This window comes from Acanthochromis polyacanthus, chromosome 8, assembly GCF_021347895.1.
Source record: "Acanthochromis polyacanthus isolate Apoly-LR-REF ecotype Palm Island chromosome 8, KAUST_Apoly_ChrSc, whole genome shotgun sequence".
In the NCBI taxonomy this organism is placed as follows: domain Eukaryota; kingdom Metazoa; phylum Chordata; class Actinopteri; family Pomacentridae; genus Acanthochromis; species Acanthochromis polyacanthus.
The window spans coordinates 12,814,602-12,839,048 of record NC_067120.1 but is presented as its reverse complement, the minus strand read 5'-3'; the positions used below and the strand labels follow the sequence as shown (position 1 = coordinate 12,839,048).

Sequence of the window (24,447 nt, the reverse complement as noted above, 5' to 3'; positions counted from 1 at the left end):
TTAATCTTTGTGTTAAAAATAGGGCAGTCGGATTCACCTTGTCTTCATTCCAGGATAACACCGACTACCCTAGTGATGAAGGATTACACTGGAATTAGAGAAGGATTATTTAATAAAAACAGCGGGACACGATTCAAAGATCCCCAGTTAGACAACAGATTTTACAGGAAAATTGGCTTAATAACATTACATCAATCATGTAAACAGCACATACTAACCTTACATAAGGCAATTTCAACCAACAGGTTTCGTCTTTTTCAGTAGAAATTTCCAAGAACACTGTGACTATATATTGTTCTAAAAACTGTGAATTGATACAGATTAAAACAAACTTGCCTTTTCTAAAATAAAAACATTATTCCAATGTGTTGCAGTCTGTCTGCACCCCAAAGTTATTTACAAGGCCACAAAGGTTAACAGACTAAATCCTGATTAATACAATACTACATGTGCCATGCTTGGCTTACCTGCGATTGTAAACCATTTAACTGGTTGGCTGCTTGGCAATGAAGAGCCAGTAAACACAAACTATGGTGGAGACTTTGCTTCACCCTCTCAGTTTGTGAGTTCCAGTTGTGTGCAACATCATCCTGTTGCTTTGTGACATATATATATGTATATATATGCTTGATAGTCCAACAATTGATAGTGTCAAATCTGTTAAAAAAAAAAAAAAAACTCTTGAGAATGAGGCGGTGCACCATGAAATTGTGCTCCATGAATTTTAAAATACATCGTGAAGAAAACCTACTAAATTAATCCAAAATTCAAAGTAGCGGATGATGATGGCCAGTGTTAGTAGTAGTGTCAGATGGGCCTTTCTTCTCCGATCCTTTCAAGTCCCTCTCTGAACCATCTCATCTTCACTGACGAGCTCTGGCAAAGGCATCGCGCAGCCATAAAGAGTCCTCATACAGCCGTGGGTCTCCCATATACTCCGCTGTACGCTTGTACAAGTAGTAATACAACACAGCCGCTGTTGACAGAAGTACAGATACTTAGTGACAATAGATGGACTGCTGTGACAAATGTGATGCAAAATGCACTTCTGAATTAATCCACCTATTACCTGTTCTTTGGAAAACAAACAGAGCTTGTAGACCGTCCGTCCAAACAAAACGGTTTGAATCGAGCCATCGTAGGTTCTAGAGAAAAAGGAAAATACTTAACTGGTATATTTGAGACAGGATGGCACTGATTTAATCAACTTTTCATGTTCAGATGGGAGTTTAATTTGCACACAGCTGTCTGGAAGGTGTGACAGAACGTACCAACACCCAGCAGTGGAAACAGATGCTGAGGGTCAGGTAAAGAGGGGCGAATATCAGCAGAGCCCTGAATCTCTCCAGCAGCAGAGACACCAGGCCGACCTGGAACACGTAGGTGTTGAACATCATCAGGAGAATAATGATCACGTTGAACAAGATGGCAATGTCCTGGATGCTGCAGACACAGATTAGAGAAGTTTATTTTTAGCATTGGTTTCTGTTACATTGAACACGGTGACAAGAACCACAGGTTGTGTGTCAGACATCAGCTTGAGTTTCTGACAGAGTAAACAATGAACTTCAGCTACTTTTTCATGCAACAATAAAATGTTAACGAAATAGATATGAGAGTGACTAAACAAAAATATGATGCAATTTAGATCTAAAAACAACATGTATATGCTATTTAGGTACTGACTGACACCCAGAAGTGATATCCTCGGGGTCATCTCTTAATGACAAGGGCTCATTCATTGAATGGGAAATTTTAAAATGATTAAAACCTCAATGTTGTTGAAGCCAAAATTCCTTGCTTCATCGTGAGGATACTAGATGTTCCTTTTAATTAAGGCATGTTTGCCGGTTCTGATTGTTGGCTGTTACAAAGCGGCCATGGTACTGAGCAAAGACCAGCCATTTTATAAAATCATGTTTCACAGAATAATTGACACTTTTCAAGAACACACTGTGTACAAAATAAAAGGATAATGACTGATCTATGTTTCTTCTTTTTTTTTTTAAACAAGGATTATCAAGAATGATGCATTTCAAAAATAGACCTGGTTGCTCCAGCAACTTTGAAAGTGAGAGAATTTCTGTTATCAACGCAAACTGATTTCAAATATCTAAGCAATGCAAAGCGTGGCAATTTCTTTCTTTAAATGTCTAGTTTGTTGTTTTTATATAATTTTAGTATTAGGTTTTTATCCTATAACTGTAGAGGTACATGGTGTAGCTACAAGTTTTCTATTGAGATGAGAAGAATTGAGTATAACTACTATTATCATTTTGTTACTGATTAATCTTTTGGATTTATATGTTAAATAATTTCTTTGTAAAACACTGAAAACTACTAAAGTAAATGTTACATCTTCAAAATACAAACTGAATCCCTAAAGATTTTCACACATTTAAATAATGAATGATAATGATGTAAAATGTACAGCATTTGGATTTAAAGAAAAAAGACAAAGTCTGCAAATTTGTAAAGTAACTACCACAAATTGGGCATTTGTGCTTGACCAGTAATTCAGTTTGTTATGAAATGTATAAATCTGATCAAATAATTTTTGAGTGAAAATGTACATATACCAGTTTCAAATCTTTTCAACGTGTGACTCACATGAAAAGCACAAGTTGGATGACAGGCGCTCCTCTCAGAAGTTCACTGAAAGAGTTGACAAAGAGGTCATAGGCCAACAGTGCCAGTTGGATCAGGAGCACAAGTGAGTAGTTGCCAGTCTGGAGCATTTTAAAGGGTTGATCCTGCTCACTACCAAGCTTCACAATCTATTCCATGCCTGGCTTTTGGCTGAATTTCCTCAGAGATCCAGGTACTTGATGGAGACAGAATCTGTTTGGTTAACATCCAGCTCGTACATACTTCAGTATAAAAATACTCGTGGAGGTATAAAAGCAAACATCAATGAGTCACAAATGGTCCATGCACATAGTTAGCAGCAGTGTTTTTTTCCCATAAATGTTCTTTAGATGTATGTGCTCTTCACTCTGGTTTGCTCTTCTGTCAAGAAACACCGTCCTTGATGAAAAAATATCTCTGCGATGAATGCAAGCTGTCCAAGAAATGAGGCGAGATGTTTTTGAGCCTGTCAAATGCAGCATTTTGACATCTTTGGTGGGGATAGTCTCCTCATCTGCTACATCACCTGAGAGGAAGAGCAGAAGCAGTGAAACGACAAAGAATTAATGCAAAATGTCACCTCCGATGCGCATTCATAGCTCTAACTTCACTCCGCAACCATCTCCAGGGGGGATGAGTACATTTTGTAACTGTCTCAGACAGCTAAATTAGCAGCAAAGCTAACCCTGTAAGGTCAGTGTCACCAGGTTGTTACACAGGCGGGCACTGAGAGGTCAAGGCTGGGATTATAGATCTGACCAAACGTGGCTTACGCAGACACCTCCATCTCTTGTTTTGTTGTTGTTGACGTGGTGTTCTCCCTTTCTCTCTTTTCACCCATCTAATCTTCCTATGACGGTAGCCTATCGTTACTCGGTCCTGGCAGGTAGATAATCTTGGAGACGTATAATAGAGTTACTACTGGGTCGTTTCAACAACAAAATACTCGATAAGGCACGGGCACGTCACAAATTTTAACTTAAGAACTCCCTGTAAGCTGTTTGCTACGTGAACAACAGCAGACATGTCCACCACAACACTGTTCAACTCCGCTCACTTACACAAGCACAGTTCACCAACACGTACTTACCGCGAAAACATATGAATAAAGAAAACAAGTAACTCCGAGACAAGAAGAAAGGCTAAATTGAGCATATTTCTACTTTTATTCGCATACAACGGTGCCCACTCGGGGCGTCCAGTGCTGCTTTTTAGCGGTAACGGGTGTATTTCCGTAAGTTCCATGGTAACGCTACGTTTACCGTAACACTAGAAATAGAGGCTTCCCGAGTAGTCCTCAAAAGCAAATTTAACCAAATTACAGAAACTTCTGCATCTGTTATGTGTCCATTAGTGAATTAGAATCTAATTTTGTGGCCGATAAAGCAGCTTTGTGAATATTAAAGCGATGAATATAACAATTTAGTGAAAAAGTACGGGGATTCAACACTGAGCATTACGGTAAACTCATAAGCATGCGGTGTACAGCGCCCTCCAGTGACCCAGATGAGTATTTGCCTAAATAAGTGTGAGCTGAGCAAAGGTAGTGGACACCTGCGTCCAGCGCACCGGAGGTAAGTTGTCAAACTTTTTCCAACTTCGCTGAACTGACGTATACACATTACGGTAATACGAGTTATTTAGAAATAATAGATATCGTTTATTTTCATTCTGCCTCTGCTATAGTATATTATCGACCGACTGTTTGTTGTGTGGGGTTCTCCTCCTCTTTAATTATAAATGTACGTAGCTACATGCTGCTGGTTTTATTTCCCTCAGCTGCTCTAAAGTTGCTTCTGTGAGCCATTTAGCTCGTTCTAAGTTAACCAGCTAGGTTGTTTTTGAGTGAAACTGTCTAATGTGAATTTCACCAACATAATGTGTGTGAAAGTTGTTTTATCACCAGTGTTTTCAAGCAACATATGTTCCAACTCCACCCACGCAATCACACTGAATATGGTCAAATGTTGATTTTCAAGTTTTTGTAGCCTTCAGCCTGTTGCACATGCTGTCATTTTCCCTGAAATGAAGTGTCAGCACACCTTGTATTTACACCTGGATAAATGGTGTGTAGGTGTATAGAAGTTGGTTTGCCCTTTGGTGTGGCTGTTGGCTAATTGGGAGTCTGGCTTGACACAGAAAATCCTTAACATGCAATGTTTACATAAGTCTCTTACCGGGAATTCCAGTATATCCTAAATGCTGGTTTTTAATGCGTCACAGATCATCAGCAAAATACTTTACTGTGACTATCAGCACGTTTTTTTTTTTTTTAGGATTTTATGTCTTTATAGATAGCATGACGATAGAGATAGGAAGGTGAGGCAGTATTTCATTCAACACTGAGGCTATTTTCAGTGTGCACGAGATAAAATTCTTCTGCACTTGTGTTTACATTAAACTATGTATGATTTATGCTCAAACGGCCCCCTGTGTTATATGAATGTCATCTAACTTGAAGATTGATTGTGTGTGATGCTTGTACCTGTCATAAATCACTGCTTTATGAATGTTCATGGAGAGACTGTCGTGTATTTCCCTCATAGTTCCTCAGAGTAAAATTTGTTTGCAGTTTGCCATGGTAGTTCTGACAATGCAAATGTTTAATTTGCATCTCCTCTCCAGTAGCTATCTGCCCTACCCTTCAAGTGCGCACTAATTCTTCTCACATGACACCATCCTGTTTTTTACCCTTCATACATCCTGGTGAACATACGTGGCCTGAATTTTCCTCATCTAAATAAACACTAAGGACAGATGGCTGTGCTTCATGTTTCTGCCCAGGAATTTTTATGTCGGATAGAATTATGTAAAAGGATTTCCTCTTTAACGTGCTATGATATTGGATTCTTAAAACCATTCTAAAATTTATCAATAACTTCATAATAATGAATTTATTTGTGTAGCAAGTGCAGTTCTTGGTGCTTTACATCAGTAAAAATAAGCGGAAAATAATATAGAAATATAGAGATATAGTACTAATGACACATAACGCAATAAAGCACAAAACCAACAAGTAAATTACATGATTCTATATTAAAAGATATTAAAAGATACATGATGTGGCATCTCTGTATGTCTTAGTTCTACTTTTGGTAACATTTAAGAGACTAGAATTAGAGGATCTTGGAGATCTAAAAGGGGCACAACTGACCAACATATCAGATTAATTGTCAGGAGCAAGTCCATTAACAAATTTAAAAACTAAAACAAAAATCTCAAAGGGATTTCTAAAATGAAGAGGTTTTACATTCATTTACAACTTTCAGTTTAATATTGACACGGTTCTGCATTTTGGATCATTTCAAGTTTGTTTAAAGATTTCTTTGGGAAGCCTGAGAACAGAGCATCACAACAGTCAAGTCTGCTAGAAATTAAAGCATGAATAAGTCTTTTGGTGTCGTCGTCAGAAAGGAAAAGTTTTGAGTAGGAGATGTTTCTGACGTTAGAAAATAAATGCAGTGTAGTTAGGCCAGACTGATCACAGCAGTCTTAGATAATGTGCACAGTCACAGTAGTTTGTTCTACGCCTCATGTTTGACAAGGGAGGCCCTGCACGGCCTGCTTCTAGGAATACCTTGGAGCGCTAAGAGAATTGACCCAAATAGTCATTGAATGTGCTCTAGTTTGTCTAGAAAGCAAAAGTGAGTGTTTCTAATATTGGTTTAGACAGGTAGCATTATCCAAGCATAAATGAATTCAGCACATCATTTCTATATTTCAAATATTGAGATGATGTCTCAGATACCTGCTGACAACAAGTACATACTGCCCACCCACACCCTTATACTTCTGTGCAGTCATGTCTAAGTGGCTGGATGATGGCGAAGTGCTGGTGGGTCAAGGCAGTGGTGAGGCATTACCAGTGAGCCCCAGACTACGGAGCCTTCCTCCTGGGAGCCCCAGGCCCGGCCGGGGACGCAGTCCGCTGGTTTCACCTCGCGGCAGGGAGGCAATGCCCTTAAGCCCACCTAAGGAGGCCATGGGGAAGGCCAAAGAGCTGTTTGTGCTGTGTGACAAAGAGGGGAAAGGTTTCATCACCAAACGGGATATGCAGGTAAGCAGCCATTGTGATTTAGAAACAACATGTGGACGGATTTTAGCGTTGAACTCTGTCCTCTTCTGATCAGAGTCTACAAGGGGAGTTGCCATTGTCCCCTGAACAGCTGGAGACGGTGTTTGATAGTCTGGACCGAGAGAGCAACGGATTCCTCACTCCAGCTGAGTTCAAAGCTGGGCTTGGTGAGTGTATTGCATTGAGTGGCTTTACACTTATTAAAAACATGTCATCTGATTTCCGTATTCTTCTCTGTGTGGTTCAGGTGAGTTACTTGGGCTGGATCAGACGACTGAGCTGAGTCAAGACGAAGCAGATGAGGATGTAGACGAGACAGACTGGTCCCAGGACCCCACAGCAGGCACATTTGTAAACATACTAATGGAGCTCGGTGCTGACAAACTTTTCAAAGAGTAAGATCTCAGCTAGAAATTGTTTACTAAGATTTCCTTACTGACTTCTACAATAGCAATGATATCGCGCCACTTACAGTATATCCTCTAATATTAGCGCATACCTTCCTTAACTTCTCAGAACCTGCTTTAAGTACATGTTGAAGGGGTACTGCTTGCTTGTGTTAAATTGGTTGAAAGAAAGAAAGTGAATAAACGCTACATGATGTATTTCACCTTTGATGCATAGGTCTTAGAGAAATAAACGAGTGCTGCTCTTCAAATCCCAGCAGTGTCATATGAAGATACACGATAAGTGAAAAATATATTACATATTTACACCCAGTGGCTATTTTATTAGGTACTAATAAATCTATTTAATAGCAGTCCAATACAAAAGCTCAACCATAAATTATGTCTTTGCACAGAAAAGGAAGTTCAGTTTTGATCTAGAGAAGTACTAAATCACTTAAATGTATATTGCTCTTCTCTCACTCCAGCCAATCAAGGCTGATGTCAGTCCTCAGTGAGTCCAGTTAAAAGGGAGCTTTTGTCTTCCTGCTGTCATCAAGTGCTTGTTCAAAGGGAATTGTAAATTTTTTCACATATATTAATGTAAGATCCTGACATTATTATGTTGAAGTCCCCTGCGATGACTTTTGTAGTTGTGGCAAAATCAGCTGCATTATAACAAATTATGTTTAACTGTTTTGCCCAGCACATTTCCAAAGGCAAGAGGAGCAGGACATTTAAAACAGGTTAATAAAGTCCAGCAGAACACTACTCCAAAGTAAGCCCTTCATAATAATGAATTTACACTTCTTAGAAGATTTTTTTTTTAACAAAAACTAACCAATATAAGTATTATAATAGAGTTTCACGAGCTTTGGTAGCTTGTACAGGTGTATCTAGTAGAGTGTGCAAAAGGTCTATATTTTCCTGTCTCACGCAAAAAAACTAAAAATTAAAATGTAAAAAATATCAGCAGTTAAAATCTTTGAACTGGATAATTTTTGATGTGCATAATGCAATCATACAGTTTGGCATTTAAACCCAGTACCTTCTTATAGTGTAAACAAGAGATGTGAAAGTGAGAGGTTAAGGTTTGATGTTTTCAGTCTTTTAAACACTTGTGTGTTGTATGTCAGTCAGCAGGAGCTCCGTTCTCTGTGGTGTGACCTCCAGAGAGACAGACCAGAGCTGCTGAGTGTCCTGGAGGGCGTCTTGGTCCAAGCAGTGTCTCATTTACAGGATGCCCTCAGAGAAAGAGACAGTATGGAACAAGCTCTGCGCAGGTCACAGTTTCCTCCTACCACATGACTCCTGCTCAGTTATCTGTAGGTGTTTGGATCATGTTGAGTTTTCTGAACAAATTCCACTTTTCTTAGGAGGGAGAGTGAGCACGATCAGGTCGTTCGGTCCATATATGAAGACATGGAAACTCAGATCAAAGAGGAAAGAGAGAAATACGTCGCTCAGGTACAGACAGATGCTTGTCATTCCAGCTGTTGTGGCATTTAACACGTGTTGATTATATTAGCATTTAATGAGTGTACTTTGAAATGAAGGACAGTATTAAGCAGAAGCAGAGAGGACACCAACTTGAGGAGGATCTGAAGATGCGGGAGCAAGAGTTGGAGAACACGCTGAGCAAGCAGAAAGAGGTAGACATCCAAATGGTGCTATTTCTGAAAAGGGTCCTAGCTTAATGTTAACAGGACTTTTATTTGTTTTAGCTCGAGACCAGAATCCGCCAGCTCAGCTCTGAGCAAGGAAACATCAAGGAGCAGAATGAACAACTACGGAGGCTCAACTTCCAGTTACACGAGCAGGTGGAGAGCAGCAGAGAGCAGCTGCACGTCGCTCTGAGTAAACTCAACATGCTGCAAAACCACGCGGCCCAGGAGCAAGTGGACAGGCAAAGGTGAGCGGCCAAAAGTTCATCATTTGGCTCAGTCATAAAAACTGTCTTTTTTTTTAAACCTAATTATTTGGATAATGATGATTTAGTTTCAGAAGTGTTCCCTCAACTAAAAGCAAATTTGTCTGGACAGTGTTGTTCATTTTATATTTAACCTTTACTTCACCAGGAAGTCCTTTAAATCTCTTTTTTCGAGACAGACCTGGCCAAAATCCACACTATCATAACATTACAAACATAAAATTGACCAAAGTACACCACATCAGAACATCCTAGAGGACTATGAAACACATTTAAAATGTAAAATCTACCTAAGGAGCCACAGTTTCACTCTTCAGTTACACATCTTTTGAACAGAGCATGAGACAAAGAAAGCTGCAGTGTGTTCTTAAGGTTATTCAAAGACCAGGTGGTAAAATAAAGGAAGGATGTTCTAGCAATGCTGAGCAAATTCTGAAACTGCTGTAAATAAACCAAAGATGGGAAACTAAACATCTTGTGATCAAAATTTTTAGTTAGACAATCTAACTGAAAAATGGTTTTGACTGGAAGAATATTACCAAAGCCAAGCTGATATTTAAAAAAAAAAAAAATCCATATCTTTCATATATCTGACAAGCTCTACAAGACACAAATGTGCAAAACAAAAAGATTACTGTAAACAGCCATTCGGATTTGTTTTCTCAGTTGAGAGCAAAAATGGCTACTACGTCCCTGGCAGCTGATCTGATCATAGTTGTAGGAGTGTTTTAAAGGATAAGGCTGCTGTAATTCAGTATTTTATAAGAAATCCCATGAAAACACTAACAAACAATGTCAGTCTGTCTCTTCATATTTTCCGACTTCCCACCCTATTTATGAAACTCAGCTCCAAGCCCACTGGTTTCTATGAAAACATCTCCAGACCCATTTCTTCCATTGACAGCTATTGTCACAGAGGAATCGCCTATATGAGACTTCAGATACACAGCAGTAGTTGCCAGCTGGATCCGTGAACTGTTAGTGTCGGCCTTTTCATTGGATTTGTTTGTACTGTCACCAGATTTAAACAGTTTTTAGTTTGTTTCCTTTTAGAAACGTGATGAGGGTGTCAAGAAATATAAAGAAAGAGAAGGAGAGTCTCTTGAAACAACTGGAGATATTAAGGTCAGTCTGAACAGCTGCTGATTGCTGCTTTAGTAAAGTCGGAAATGTACCTCTAAATCCACGATTGTAGCTGAACTGTGTCTGAATTCTTAGTGTCTTTTTATTTGTGTAATCACTCAGCAATGTGACTTCTCTTTTTGTGTCAGGGACATGAACAAAAGGCTGCGAGATGAGAAAGATGCTCAACAGTCCCAGAAGAGGGTTAGTCACAGACACTCTGTCCTTCCTAATCTGCCATTAACTCATTACCTCAGTGAAGACCTTTGTACCTTGAGGACACAGCAGGGTTATTCACCCTAAGCTGGAATAGCTTCATGCTTTCCTCCATCCTCTGGACAATCATTGTTTATATGGGCAGCTGTTATTGTTTGCTTATTGATTAATGCCAGTGACACGCTATTAGCAAAGTTGCAATGTTGTTTTCCTGTGGTCAGTGAAGTGAAGGGTTTTGTTGACTAGACATTTATTCTGTCTTGTGTCAGCTTGAAGGAAAAAGTGTTATACTGTAAATATGTTTATTAGTCATATTGTACATCTTATACTATTTATACAGGTGAGCTAAAGTGGGTCAAATCTTATAAAGCCTTTTATCACGGTTCTCAAACAACTGCTAATTTAGCATCTCTCCACAGGTTCTTATTAATCCCATCCGCAGTCTTTGTTAATGTAAAGCATTTTTGCCAAAGTTGTTCACTGTAGATGTCTTTTTGGACTTCTCACAAAAAATACTAAATATTTATTCAAGAAACTGTGATGACCTCAAAACCATGGATGCTTGTTGGTTACATCTTGTTTTGCTTACTTGTCATATAATTTATAAACACATAAGTGTAATGTTGGAAAAAGACAATGATGTTAAAGTACTCTGTAGCAGAATAAATGTGACATTTGGACCGCATTTCTGCTTTTTAAATATACACAGCTACGTATATGTGTGAAACAAGTGGTGGCACTGCTGAAAAGATAGTGTTGACTGTTTTTCAGGACATGTACCATATTACATTCATACATTTAATACTCTAAGAATCTACTTACAACTTTGCAATCTTAATTCTACTCATTTCTTCTACCTCCATTTCCACAAAAACCGTTTAGAGTCCAAATCTCACAAAGCCTTTGCAGAAGAGAGGGTCAGTCATAGGTAACTACTTACTGCAAGACAATCCGTTGAAAAGGTTTGTATGACCACCTGCATATATTTGTCCTTGTTTTGCAGCAAATGGGCACAAAAGCAACAAAAAGCCACTAATTTTGTGTATTTATTGATTCAGAAGACAGCTGAGCTCTTCTGATGAGTTGGAGCAGGACAGAAACACAGAGGTGGCAAATGCATCCAAGAGACACCAACTGTCATGTAGAGTCAGGGGTGAAAATGTTGAACAGACCCAGACCCAGACCCAGGTAGGGGAAAAGTATATCTATAAATCTACTCAATTTATTCTAAACTATCAATTTAATTACACAGATGCAGCATCAACTTAGACCAGTAATGATGGAGATAATATTCTGAGGCTTTTATTTTCTATAAATCAGTTACTACGCACAGATTTGGCCACTCTTAAAGGCATAAGAATTGTAGTGAAACTTTAGACTGATGTTAAAATGTTGTTTGGTCCCTTTACCTGAATTTTAGAGCAGAACTATGTGTCCTCAGCGAGTGTTCAAGGTGGTATTTCTGGGTAACTCAGGAGTGGGTAAGAGCTCCTTCATCCAGCATTACTGCACAGGACACTTCCACAGTAAAATGAGCACTACGGTCGGTAAGCTTTTCTTTTACACAACAGTTAACATGCTTCTCAGTGTATATAAGTCAAATATGAAACCATGGGGCTTTGTTGTTTTCAGGTATAGATTTTCAGATGAAGACTTTAACTCTGGACTCCACCACTATCACCCTGCAGCTCTGGGACACTGCAGGACAAGAGAGGTCAGATTCAGTATTTAGGCTAGCCTAGCCGCGCTAGACAACCCACGGCAACGAATTTAATTCTCTGCCAGGGTGGGTCTAGTCACCCTCCATAAGGCTCGAGGCTGGATTCTCCTAAAACTGGCCGGACCAATCACCATGAAGTGTAGAGTCAGAAGGCGGGCGTAACTAAGTGACGAAAGAGGCATGACGATTCTGACAGAAACAACCAGCGCACAATAAACGGTTATCTTTCGACTCGGCTTTGGCCACAGCCCTTAAAGATTTGAAGCTAAAATTCAACTTGAAAGATAAACAAAGGACGGCACTTAAGTGTTTCATTGAGAAGAAAGACGTATTTGGACTTATGCCGACGGGATATGGCAAATCCTTAATATACCAGTTGGCTCCGCTGGTTGGGAAGCTAATGGGACTTAGCCACAATCCGCCGGTGCTCTCGGAACTACGTCAGCCTATTCGTTGCGTTGATTAATTGTATACCTACCCAACTGCTGCAGAGGGATTTGATAGACAACCTTTTAGCCCGCCTCCCTCCCTATCGAGCTTCCCTAGACCTTTGTGCCATCAGAAACATGGGTGTAGCATGGCTAGGCTATATTTAGGCTGCAAAACTTAACATATTATTGTTTTCTGCTTAACCTTGTTGTCTTCATTTACGGGCACCAAAAATACTGTTTCATTGTCTGAAAAAAAAAATGTAAAAAAAACCCAAAAAATTCTGAAGATTTGTAAAACCTTCAGGAAGAAAATTCCAATAATTCCTTAAAAGTTTCCCTTAAAAATTTTATTTTATAAAAATCCCCCAAATTTGGGAGGAAATTCTTATAAATATTTTTTAAAAATGAGTAAAAATCTTCCAAAAAATCCATAAAATATCTAAAGTGATTAGATATAGATCAGCAAAACTTCTAATATTTTCATGAAGAACATTCGCACAAAAAATCAAACAAAATCCAGCGAATCTCACTGGATTTTGGTTGATTTTTTTGTTTGTGAATGTTCTTAAGAAACATTTTTTTCAACATTTTTTTTCGACCACAAAATTATTAAAGATTTCCAAAAATGTTGAAAATGTTGACGTCAGAAGTTTCACTGTAAAAAAAAAAGTTTGTATTTTTCCCACATTTTCAAACTTTAAAATAGTTCAATTTGACCTGCCGGGCAACACAAGGGTTAGTACATCTTTTTTGATCTTTGTGGATGTTTATTTTTTCTTCTCATTCGTCTTACTGATTCAGGTTTCGCAGCATCACTGAGCAATATTACCGAAAGGCCGACGGCATCCTCGCCATGTATGACGTAACTCAGTCTGCCTCCTTCACAGCAGTGAGAGGGTGGATGGACTCTGTTAAGGTGAGCAGGTGGAGTCGTCATGGATGGTTGAATGTGAAAAAAACATGCAAAACGGTTTGCATGGTGCAGTAGGAATCCCAGCTGACACCAGTAGAAACTTCAAGTCTTGATTATGATTCTGCTTTTTTACTTAACAGTGCAGTAAGATTTCTCCCCACTGGTGTTTTTCTTGTACATAATGTTTGCTGGAACCTGTTGTTTGTCTGTCGCAGGAGAAGATGTGTGAAGGTTCTGTACTCATGCTGCTGGGGAACAAGCTGGACTTAGCAGACAGACGCAGCAGAGAAGTGTCAACGGGAGACGGGCAGAAGCTGGCAGAGGTAAGGGACATTTCAGTATTCAAACTGATTTCTACGGTGATTCCCACAACAATCAAATCAAATCAAACTTCTTTTCTTCCTGGATTTTACAGCAGCACCAGGCGTTGTTTTACGAGTGCAGTGCCAAGACCGGATGTAACATGGAGGAGCTGATGACTCACCTGGCAGGGTATGGCATCACATTTCTTTATTGTGCATCATTTTTTACTGAATAATTTGGATCCTGTAGAATGTTTGTGGCTACTTTATTTTGTTGCTTAGTACTATTAATTATACGATAATTTTTAAATCTATATTTTATTGTTTTATAGCAGTGTTTTTTTTTTTTTTTTGTTACAGCACAATTAGGTGATGTTGTCAAATACTATCATTGTTCTAACAAACAATTCAACCTGTAAAGATATTGAATTTGCATTGAAAAATTAAACCAGAAAGTGCGGCAATGCAATTTGTTTAAATTCAATTTGTTTATATAGCTCAAAAATCCTAGCTAAAGTTACAATTCCCCATGTTTTCTAAGCTGCAGCCAACATATTTATTGCCTAGTGGGTTACTTGAATCAATATTTGATCATCAAAACAAGTGGACTAAATAACTTTACCATATAATGGATAAATTCATATTTTTATTGTTGAACCGCCAACTAAACGTGTGATTTATTTGTCGTAAACCTGAGATGAAACAGGATCAGACAGCTAGTTCAGTGTTATTACCTCCGCCAAGGAGGTTATGCGATCGGGTCCGTTAATTTATTTGTCTGTCTGTGTGCGTGTCTGTGGACAGGATTTCTCGGAAACTACTTGTCGGATCTTCATGAAATTTTCACCAGAGGTGGATCTTGGCCCAGGGAAGACTCCATTCAAATTTTGTGTTGATCCGGATAAGGATCTGGATTCTGGATCCGGATTTTTATGTCATTTAATTTAGTGACAATCATCATGACAGAATTAACTTTTCTTGTTGCAAAAAAAGATCTTGCTTTACCATCCACATCTTCCCTTGGCGGAGGTCAGAAATCTCGGATTGCTCTTGTTCCTAAAGGTCGTGGTTTGTTGTGCTCATTGATTTTGTATTTTCCTCATTTTAGGATGTTGGTTTCCCAGAACGATCGACAATGTGAAGATGCACTTTTACTGACTGAGGACACGGTTCAAAGAACTTGCTGTACATAAACAGCGGGAGAGAAGCTTTTGGAACACTAGACGTCTCAGGAGTCCTGCTATGGTTCAGTGGAGCAGTGTTGTGTCCTGTGCCAACAATGATTTATCAAGCCCTGAAGTCACTGACTGTAACTGAAGACACAAACATCGGATTTTCCTGTGAACAAGTTTACTGAATTGTTTCTGTAATGTTTACCCATGTTGTCATGTATCTTTATAATCTATCCAATAAAAGATATTTTTCATGATTCCTTTCTGGTGTGAGCTTTTTCAAATAACTGAATGCTTGTTAAACTACACTGTGATTTTAGCTCCAGTCGAGCTCATAAGAAACCAGCTGGGGGCAGAAAAGCTCTCTGTATGGCTTGTGAGGGGGCGAACTGCCTGCTGTGCCAAAAGAGGACAGGCGCTCAGAGCCTGGTAGGAGGCTCGGCTCTCACTGTCAGCTAAGAATTTACTCCGTTGTAGTTAACCTTCAAAGACAGTGGCACATTGACACTGGGGTTAGTGGGATCTGAGAAGACGTTACCCCGATAATCTGCATCCTTCTGGGGCCCAAAATCTAACATCAGGTAGGAGTATTTTGGTCTCGGCTGAAAGGGAGAGCAGTTTTTCCATGACACAATGAGTTAAAAATAACTCTGAATATGACCATTAGGACATTGTTTTCACTCATGTTTGCACAGGGAGCTTCTCTTGAAAGCTTATACATACAAGTGTGTTTTGCATGTGTTTAGTGTTTTCCGTCTTTTATCCCTTTGCCTTTTCTTGATTTGTGTAATGCTGGAAAAAGAGATTCTCACCAGTGCTTGAAATTTAACATCACCATCTCCCATGATGCTCAGGGTCACAACTTCTCCTAAAATAGAAACAGAGAAAAGTTCAGTTTAGGTTAAGATTAAGACAGCGTTTGACAAATTAATGAAGTAAAGAGCTAAGAAAGTCAGGAACAGTAAATCACTGAAGCGTGAGATGATCAGCTTAAGTTACTGAGATGAGGGACATGTATATCTGTCTGCTGGATGACATGTGACACAAGTAGTTAAGCATGTTTTCCCCACAACATATTTGATTTCATCTGTGAGCTCTTTCCATTGCACCGCTACACCAGCTCGATGCAAGCTTGAAATCCACAACACAATTCGGTCCAATGTCATGTATGTAAAAAAACTCAGTAAATATGTTGTCAGGAAAGCTCATATGTGCTACAGCTGTGTTTGATCTCCAATGAGTAAATCATCTTTTTACACCAAAAGTGGAACTAAAGCAGACTGAAAGAGGAAATTCCTATTTGTAGACCACAGCTAACTAGTCTCAATCAGATACAGAACTAATACGATAAGCATCATGCAAGTATAGAAACAGAAAGCTGTGTGTTACTAATCCAAAGTAAAGTATGAGAGCAGCATTGGGAGGTTTGACTTCTGAGAACATCTTGTGTTCACTCTTTAAGGAGCGTTTCAGTTCTGCTGTCTAATCATTTCCAGAAAACCTTTTTATATTTGCCAATGTTTTCTGCTCTTATGCATCAGCTTACAGACTACTAATGTGTCTTTTTTTTTTTAACCCAGAATGGAAACTCAACGTGAAAAAACACACACCTGTGGGACAATTTGTCTGAAATATCTACTTTTCCTCTTCAATATTCTTTTCTGGGTAGGTGCAAAGATTTTTATTTTTTTTTACAGAATTTAAAATGACAAACACTGGTGTTAGGAGCTCTGCTGAATGCTGTGATGAATTTTAATACGATTAGTAGTAATAGTTTACGAAAAGGTGCAACATCCAGTCCATGCTTTGTTTCACATGCCATAGATATTAATGAAGAGTTTTCTTTTATGACACTGAATCACTGCACAGAATACACAATTTCTGATGTTAACCTTCATGTTGTCCTACGGGTCAAAACTGATCTGTGTTAAAGTTTGAGAACGTGGAAAAAAATCTATATTTTCACAGTGAAACTTCTGATGTCCACATTTTCAACATTTTTGGGACATCTTTGAACATTTTGTGGTGGAAAAAAAGAAATGTTAAAAATGTTCTTAAAGAAAAAAGTAGAGGTTTTACTGATATATATGTAATCACTTTACATATTTTAAGATTTTCGTGAAAGATTTTTAATCATTTTTTGAAAATATTTACAAGAATTTTCTTGAAAAATTTGAGGTATTTTTTTTAAATAAAACTTTTAAGGGAAACATTTAAGGAATTATTGGAATTTTGTTCCTGAAGGTTTTGCAAATTTTCTGAAATTTTGCAGATTTTTTGGATTTTTTTCAGACAAGGAAACAATATTTTTGGTGCCCGTAAATGAGGGCAACAGGAGGGTTAATGCATTGTTTTTGCAATAATCAATGTATTTTCTACTTTATTAACTTCAATTTCTTTACGGCTTCACAGATAAACTGATCACTTTACAACTGTCTCCTAAACCTGCACTCTGTATGCACTCAGAGATTTATGTCTGTTGGATAATAAAAGCTCATTTAGCTGAGCGTCTCTTGAGGCTCAGAGTGAATGAATGAGGCGTTGTCTTGTTGCATCACAATCTAACTGCTAAAAGTTATGTGCTGCATGATGTGAGCATCTGGTTTGAGTGGAGCTGATAACAGTGCGTTCTGTCAGCTGGCAGGAGGAGTGGTGCTTGCAGTGGGAGTGTGGACCCTGGTGGAAAAGAGCGACTACATCAGTTTACTGAATTCCAGCTTCTACTCGGTCTCAGCTTACATCCTTATAGCAGCTGGAGTCATTGTGATAATGACCGGGATAATTGGATGCTGTGCCACTCTGAAGGAGATGAAGAGTCTTTTGATCGTGGTAAGGTGGTCAGTCCTGCAAAACAAAGCTTGTAACAGAATTTTTTGGTTGTTTCACTTCACTGCACCAAAGCTCAACTGCCCCTCTATTGGATTGTGTCAAATCAGAAACCAAGACACGTTGAAGTTTCTGTTTATACACACACCGCCTCGTCTGAGTCGTGTATTGAAAGTTAATCCTTGGTGACCTTCTGTCTCGTCTGCCTGCTTTCAGTGCAGCTCATTATGTCAGACGTGCCTGTCAGATATAACAGACAAAGTCATGCAGAGTGTGTCTTTAAGAGTTTAGATTTAGCGCCTGGCTCATGCCAGAGGAATGGAGGGCATCACAAGCGGCTGCTTAGACTGAAGAGTGAGAGAGAGACAGGCAGACACACAGTGAAAGGACATCATTCAAACCTGCACAGGCTGTGTGACGTTATGTCTATTTCTATATTCCCCACAATCTTTGCAATGGATAACTTCCTTTAGCACTGTTGGATTGCTTCTTCTTTGGAGTATTAATTCTATTTTGCTTATTCATTCAGGCACACATATTTGTACTGCTTATGTTACATTTAGAACATCATTTAATGCCGTATTTTAGCATTGAAACACTATGAAAATGTTATATTTTTCGGCTCAAGTGTATTCATTTTTTGATGCTTCTCTTTCACAGTATTTGATCTTGCTGCTCTGTATTTTCCTGCTGGAAATCATCGCTGGTGTCCTGGCCTACATTACCTACCAACACGTGAGGTTTTACTGTCCATCTGGATGTGTTTATACAGTGGGGCAAAAAAGTATTTATTCAGCCACCAATTGTGCAAGTTCTCCCACTTAAAATGATGACAGAGGTCTGTAATTTTCATCATAGGTACACTTCAACTGTGAGAGACAGAATATGGAAAATAAAATCCAGGAAATCACATTGTAGGATTTTTAAATAATTTATTTCTAAATTATGGTGGAAAATAAGTATTTGGTCACCTACAAACAAGCAAGATCTCTGGCTCTCACAGACCTGTAACTTCTTCCTTAAGAAGCTCTTCTGTCCTCCACTCGTTAGCTGTATTAATGGCACCTGTTTGAACTCGTTATCTGTATAACAGACACCTGTCCACAGCCTCAAAGACTCCAAACTCCACCATGACCAAGACCAAAGAGCTGTAGATGGACACCAGGAACAAAATTGTAGACCTGCACCAGGCTGGGAAGAGTGAATCTACAATAGACAAGCAGCTTGGTGTGAATAAATCAACTGTGGGAGCAATTATTAGAAAATGGAAGATGTACAAGACCACTGATAATCTCCCTCGATCTGGGGCTCCACACAAGATCTCATTCCGTGGGGCCAAAATGATCATAAGAACGGTGAGCAAAAATCCCAAAACTACACAGGGGGACCTGAATGACCTGCAGAAAGCCTGGACCAAAGTAACAAAGGCTACCATCAGTAACACACTACGCCGACAGGGAATCAAATCCTGCAGTGCCCGACGTGTCCCCCTGCTTAAGCCAGTACATGTCCAGGCTCGTCTGAAGTTTGCCAGAGAGCATATGGATGATCCAGAAGAGGATTGGGAGAATGTCATGTGGTCAGATGAAACCAAAATAGAACTTTTTGGTATAAACTTGTCGAGTTTGGAGGAAGAAGAATGCTGAGTTGCATCCCAAGAACACCATACCTACTGTGAAGCATGGGGGCGGAAACATCATGCTTTGGGGCTGTTTTTCTGCAAAGGGGACAGAACGACTGATCCGTGTTAGGGAAAGAATGAATGGGGCCATGTATCTGGAGATTTTGAGCCAAAACCTCCTTCCATCAGTGAGCGCATTGAAGATGAAATGTGGCTGGGTCTTCCAGCATGACAATGATCCCAAACACACCGCCCGGGCAACAAAGGAGTGGCTCCGTAAGAAGCATTTCAAAGTCATGGAGTGGTCTATCCAGTTTCCAGACCTCAACCCCATAGACAATCTGTGGAGGGAGTTGAAAGTCCGTGTTGCCCGGCGACAGCCCCAAAACATCACTGCTCTGAGGAGATCTGCATGGAGGAATGGGCCAAAACACCAGCTACAGTGTGTGCAAACCTGGTGAAGAACTGCCATAAACGTTTGACCTCTGTCATTGACAACAAAGGCTTTATTACAAAGTATTGAGTTGGACTTTTCTTATTGACCAAATACTTATTTTCCACCATAATTTACAAATAAATTCTTTAAAAATCCTACAATGTGATTTCCTGGATTTTTTTCTCCATATTCTGTCTCTCACAGTTGAAGTGTACCTATGATGAAAATTACAGACCTCTGTCATCATTTTAAGTGGGAGAACTTGCACAATTGGTGACTAAGTATTTTTTTTGCCCCATTGTATATGTTCCTCCAAATCACACAGCCACTAATATCAGTCTGATATATCACTTTCATTATAAATATGAAATTACAAGGTTGACATTTTGTCTTTCTGTGAATATTTTGTTTTTTGGCATTCCATGTGATTTTAAAGACCGTTCACTGTTTCCAGTATTTGTATTTTAAATCTAACACTCGTGCAATACCTCACTCGCTGCACCCTGTTGTGAAATCTGCTCTGCATGCCTTTCTGTGCATGATCTTCATTTGTCCCATTTTTCCATCTTTCTTACACCTCTCTTTCTTCCCCCTTTCTCCTGCTCCAGTGTTTCCCTTTCTGCCACCAGGTAATCTGCTGCCACAGTCTTCTATTTCACACAAATCCGTTTCTCTAACAGGCTGATATAAGTTGGTTTTGTCTTCAGTCAACCAAAACAAAAGCTATTTTTATTTGCAAATTCATGTGAAGAATGTTCCTGTGAATCAGGGAGTGAGGCCAAAGAATCCGCGCTCATATAATTTGAGTTATGTGTGGGCATTGCACAGGTAGATTGGAATGTTATAGGGGAGGAGAGAAACTTGACCGGGGTCTATTTTTATTGATGGGAGGGGATTTGTGGCTGACAGATTCTTTTTTTTTTTCTCCGCTAAAGTGCTTCTTCTGTCTCACAGCTGGATGAGGAGCTCAGACAGAACCTGACGGGGACCATGCAGCAGAAGTACCAGCAGACGGGACAGGAGAGCATCACGGAGGCTGTGGACAAACTACAACAGGAGGTGTGGAGGGATGATGTTTGTCTCCTGGTTAATTTTAGGGGGATGGAAGGCTTTAATCAAATAGTTTGAGGACAAAACATTCAATTTGAAAAGACAGTCTCTTTATCCTGCATTATAATACGATTAATGATGACAAATACTGTATTAGCACAGTTTCTCATTTGTTTTCTTTCCATTGAAAACATGAACCGCCTCCTTTTCAGTTTAAGTGTTGTGGCAGTCACAATTCCTCAGACTGGACAGACAGTGTGTGGATCCAGTCTGGCCGAACCGAGCGGCTTGTTCCTGACAGCTGCTGTAAAACTCCCAGTGAACTCTGTGGCATCAGGGACCATCCCTCCAACATCTACAAGGTGGAGGTGAGAAGAGCTTTCTATTGGCTCTGTAAGACCTAATCTTACATCAAATCAAGATTTTAATTACTTTTCATTTTCTCGTGCTCCAAGGGAGGCTGCATCGAGAAATTAGAAGAGTTCATCCTGAGCCAGCTGTATATTCTCAGTGCAGTGGGTATTGGGATTGCATTTCTACAGGTAAAGCCTTGAACACAGAGCAAAAATACAAGCTAATATCAACATCTATTTCAATGTACAAAACCTGAGTAGCTGAGCTGTGAATAATATTTGTGTGTGTGCAGTGCGGAACTAACAAGTTCCTCGTGTCTGTTTTCTTTCAGCTTGTGGGGATGATGTTTACTTGCTGCCTTTATCGGAGTTTGGAAGAAGACCCGTACTGATTTTGGACTTTCTGGAATATTATAAAATATAACACATTATGAACTGTAAAATGTTCCCTTAGATACTGCAAACAACAACAACAACAGATATTTCCACAGCTATACCGGGCTTTGCAAAAGTTCTGTTACACGGTTTCATGATCTTTAGAGACGTTTACATGTCGGAGTGAAAAATTCCATTAAATAAACTGAAAGTTCGACCTTATAGGCAGGTGTCATTAACACAATTTTTTTCTCTGGTGAAGTTGTATCAAGATGGAAGTCAAAAGAGTTGAGATATCTGCTCTCCTTCATGCTGGCCACAACAAGTCTGACAGAGCCAAGCAGCTGAACATCAGCTGGATGACCGTCCACAGAGTCGCGGAGAGGCTCAAGAATGGTGAAGATCTTTTAGTGATCTTTCAAGAATGGTGAAGATCTTTCAGGTCTTCACCATTCTTTAGCCTCTCCGCAACTCTGTGGACGGTCATCCGGCTGATGTTCAGCACGAAGGAGAGCAGATATCTCAACTCTTTTGATTTCCATCTTGATACAACTTCACCGGAGAAAAAAATTTGTATTAAGGACACCTGCCTATAAGGTAGAACTTTCAGTTTATTTAATGGAATTTTTCACTCCGACATGTAAACGTCTCTAAAGATCACGAAACCGAGTGTAACAGAACTTTTGCAAATCCCGGTATGTTGTGAAGGCATAACTTCAAACTATGACAAGATCATTTTCAGACTACACACATTAGAGACTCTGTAATGCTGCTGGACAGCACTGTTCTGTTTCCATATGAATGGATAAAAAATAGAAAAAATATTTTTAAACTGTTGTGTTGCAGATTTTTCCTCTTCTGTTTAATTAAAGATAATAGTAAAAATCTAATAAAATCTTAGAAAAATGACAAGTGACATGCTGACTGTAAGAAAGACCTATAACATCATATTTCCATAACTGTCAAAACATCAACATCGTAAGTGTGTATTTTATTATTTTTAACATTTTTTAAAGTTTTTCTTCTCTGTTTCACCTTATTAAGCAGAAATCTATGCATATTCCTGTTATTTTGGGCCATTTCATAAAAATGCCAATTTTGATTGATTAAATTAAATTTCAATGAACAAAATTGGTATAATAATGCATCTTTTGTTTTTAAATTTTCATTTATTTACATTTTGGTGTTGAAAGTTTCCATTTAGTGCTGGCTATACCTCTGGTGGGTGCCAAAATGTCCTATATGCAGAAGAAAAGCTGCGGGTCAGATCATCCATTGACACTAATGATACCAGTCTGTTAAATTTGTGGCCAGCTATAATTTTTTCCTTTTTTGCGCCAAGTTTCATGAGACTGACTCGTGTTTCCATTCCGTATTTGGAGATGCAAACTACATAAATGTCGTCTTGCCAGCACCGTTTGCATTCATGTAGCTTCAAATTCACCTGTTTGCTTTCAATTATGCATGATAGATATCGATTATCATCTATTAATTGAGAGTAGCAACGCAATAACCGCTTTTGTTCTTTAAATCTGAATGTTTTTTGTTTTTATTTACTGCTACTGTTTTCAATAAGTGCTCATATTCATAATACCATATTTAATTACACAAAAAAGGACAATTTAAATGATCTAATCTTAAGCTAAATCTAACTTCAAAACTGTACAGAAGAGATTGTGTTTTCAAAACATTTCAAATGAATGGTTATATTTAATATTCAGATGTATGTTTGGTCCATTTGCGTCAATTTTTGTAGAAACAATTGAAAATAATTATTCTGTGACTTAAAAAAATTAGTTATTTCTTATTTTAAAAATCTATTTAGTTGTTGTCAGGTGGCTTGTCAACCTCAGAATTAAATTTCATTTAAAAAAATATTTATCAAAACACTAAAGCCCTTACTAAATAATACAGCTGACGTTTCCTCTATACATAAAAAACTTTATCAGAGGATGAAACAGACATAAAAACACATCAGCATTACCCCTAAGCAGCCTATTTAACCATTTATTTTCAATTATGTACCATCCATCCATCCATCCATTCTCTATACACCGCTTTATCCTCACTAGGGTCGTGGGGGGTGCTGGAGCCTATCCCAGCTGACTCGGGCAAAGGCAGGGGACACCCTGGACAGGTCACCAGTCTGTCGCAGGGCAATTATGTACTAATAAAATACCAAATAAATGAACATTATTCTAATTGCCACTAACATGCCACTGAGAATGTGAACATCAAAAGAGCTTTGTATATGCTAAAAAAATCAATTGTGGGCTGAGTTTTACATGATTAACCTTAACAGAAATGACAGGAAACTGCACATTAAAACCACAATGCAATAAAATCCATGTTCAACTTCAACTTTGTCACAGTTAAACGAAATAACGTTTCTCACATCCATTCACAGTGCAGAAATGAGGGTAATACTATAAAAAGTTCAGAATAAAAATAAGGTAAAAAAATAAATGTAAGATAATTTAAAAAGACTAAACTAGATTACAAAAGCACAAGCATACATCAGACACAATCATACTCACTACTGGGGTGATAATGAGTGAGATTAATGTGACTGCAGTATTGGGGTATAGGGGTGATGGGTGCAGGTCTACCTGTGTTGTAGCCGCAGAGTGTTCAACAGTCTAACTGCCAGTAGGAAGAAGCTACTGCTGAACCTTGATGTGTGCGTCCTGATGCTGCTCCTTTCCTGATGGAAGGGCCACAAACAGTCCATCTGAGGGGTGGGAGGGGTCCTTCATGATGGAGTGAAAAAGTGCAAAATTTTGTTCCATCTTTATGTACTTCACTCTATATTTATGATATGATGGTACATTTTTGCATTGCTTATGTTTACTCAATATGCTAAAGATTTTGTACGCAATCAAATGATCCTG

General features: G+C 38.8%; 3 protein-coding genes across 12 annotated transcripts; 2 read left to right on the top strand and 1 right to left on the bottom strand.

The window, feature by feature from the left end:
• Window positions 1–94: 94 nt before the first annotated feature.
• tmem138 (transmembrane protein 138) lies at window positions 95–24,309 on the bottom strand. 3 transcript variants are annotated; one of them, XM_051951622.1, is made up of 6 exons: window positions 24,166–24,309; window positions 15,708–15,763; window positions 2,611–3,154; window positions 1,272–1,443; window positions 1,070–1,145; window positions 95–976 (listed from the first exon to the last, which is right to left on the bottom strand). In XM_051951622.1, the coding sequence occupies exons 3-6, from the start codon at window positions 2,736–2,738 to the stop codon at window positions 864–866; spliced, it is 489 nt and encodes a 162-aa protein (XP_051807582.1). In that variant the 5' UTR covers window positions 2,739–3,154; window positions 15,708–15,763; window positions 24,166–24,309; the 3' UTR covers window positions 95–863. The 3 variants fall into 3 exon arrangements, with proteins under 3 accessions (XP_051807582.1, XP_051807581.1, XP_022045512.1); XM_051951621.1 differs by lacking the exons at window positions 15,708–15,763; window positions 24,166–24,309 and adding an exon at window positions 6,492–6,613; XM_022189820.2 differs by lacking the exons at window positions 15,708–15,763; window positions 24,166–24,309 and adding an exon at window positions 3,719–3,905.
• cracr2b (calcium release activated channel regulator 2B) lies at window positions 4,145–15,152 on the top strand. 7 transcript variants are annotated; one of them, XR_007943649.1, is made up of 17 exons: window positions 4,145–4,202; window positions 6,429–6,685; window positions 6,759–6,870; window positions 6,951–7,098; window positions 8,226–8,372; window positions 8,466–8,556; window positions 8,646–8,741; window positions 8,814–9,001; window positions 10,058–10,144; window positions 10,291–10,345; window positions 11,240–11,319; window positions 11,416–11,900; window positions 11,990–12,071; window positions 13,310–13,424; window positions 13,637–13,744; window positions 13,837–13,913; window positions 14,832–15,152. XR_007943649.1 is itself a non-coding variant. In XM_051951619.1 (11 exons), the coding sequence occupies exons 2-11, from the start codon at window positions 6,431–6,433 to the stop codon at window positions 11,327–11,329; spliced, it is 1,269 nt and encodes a 422-aa protein (XP_051807579.1). In that variant the 5' UTR covers window positions 4,145–4,202; window positions 6,429–6,430; the 3' UTR covers window positions 11,330–11,564. The 7 variants fall into 7 exon arrangements, 3 of the variants coding, with proteins under 3 accessions (XP_051807579.1, XP_051807580.1, XP_051807578.1); XR_007943648.1 differs by having other exon boundaries at window positions 11,416–11,904; XR_007943650.1 differs by having other exon boundaries at window positions 10,073–10,144; window positions 11,416–12,071.
• Window positions 15,280–21,745, top strand: cd151 (CD151 molecule). 2 transcript variants are annotated; one of them, XM_022189837.2, is made up of 9 exons: window positions 15,280–15,476; window positions 16,476–16,560; window positions 17,533–17,724; window positions 18,382–18,456; window positions 20,387–20,407; window positions 20,733–20,837; window positions 21,041–21,196; window positions 21,284–21,370; window positions 21,514–21,745. In XM_022189837.2, exons 2-9 carry the CDS (start codon window positions 16,477–16,479, stop codon window positions 21,571–21,573), a joined length of 780 nt encoding a protein of 259 aa, XP_022045529.2. In that variant the 5' UTR covers window positions 15,280–15,476; window position 16,476; the 3' UTR covers window positions 21,574–21,745. The 2 variants fall into 2 exon arrangements, with proteins under 2 accessions (XP_022045529.2, XP_022045537.2); XM_022189845.2 differs by lacking the exon at window positions 20,387–20,407.
• Window positions 24,310–24,447: the final 138 nt, after the last annotated feature.

Excerpts from the sequence above, each read along its gene's own strand:
- tmem138 (XM_051951622.1), bottom strand. The coding sequence starts at position 2,738 with ATGCTCCAGACTGGCAACTACTCACTTGTGCTCCTGATCCAACTGGCA. Across the intron at positions 1,444-2,610 it reads ATCCAACTTGTGCTTTTCAT|CATCCAGGACATTGCCATCT; the intron begins GTGAGTCACACG and ends CTGTGTCTGCAG. Across the intron at positions 1,146-1,271 it reads GTTTCCACTGCTGGGTGTTG|AACCTACGATGGCTCGATTC; the intron begins GTACGTTCTGTC and ends CTTTTTCTCTAG.
- cracr2b (XM_051951618.1), top strand. The coding sequence starts at position 6,431 with ATGTCTAAGTGGCTGGATGATGGCGAAGTGCTGGTGGGTCAAGGCAGT. Across the intron at positions 6,871-6,950 it reads TGAGTTCAAAGCTGGGCTTG|GTGAGTTACTTGGGCTGGAT; the intron begins GTGAGTGTATTG and ends TGTGTGGTTCAG. Across the intron at positions 8,373-8,465 it reads ATGGAACAAGCTCTGCGCAG|GAGGGAGAGTGAGCACGATC; the intron begins GTCACAGTTTCC and ends CACTTTTCTTAG.
- cd151 (XM_022189837.2), top strand. The coding sequence starts at position 16,477 with ATGGAAACTCAACGTGAAAAAACACACACCTGTGGGACAATTTGTCTG. Across the intron at positions 16,561-17,532 it reads TCTTCAATATTCTTTTCTGG|CTGGCAGGAGGAGTGGTGCT; the intron begins GTAGGTGCAAAG and ends GCGTTCTGTCAG. Across the intron at positions 18,457-20,386 it reads CCTACATTACCTACCAACAC|TGTTTCCCTTTCTGCCACCA; the intron begins GTGAGGTTTTAC and ends CTCCTGCTCCAG.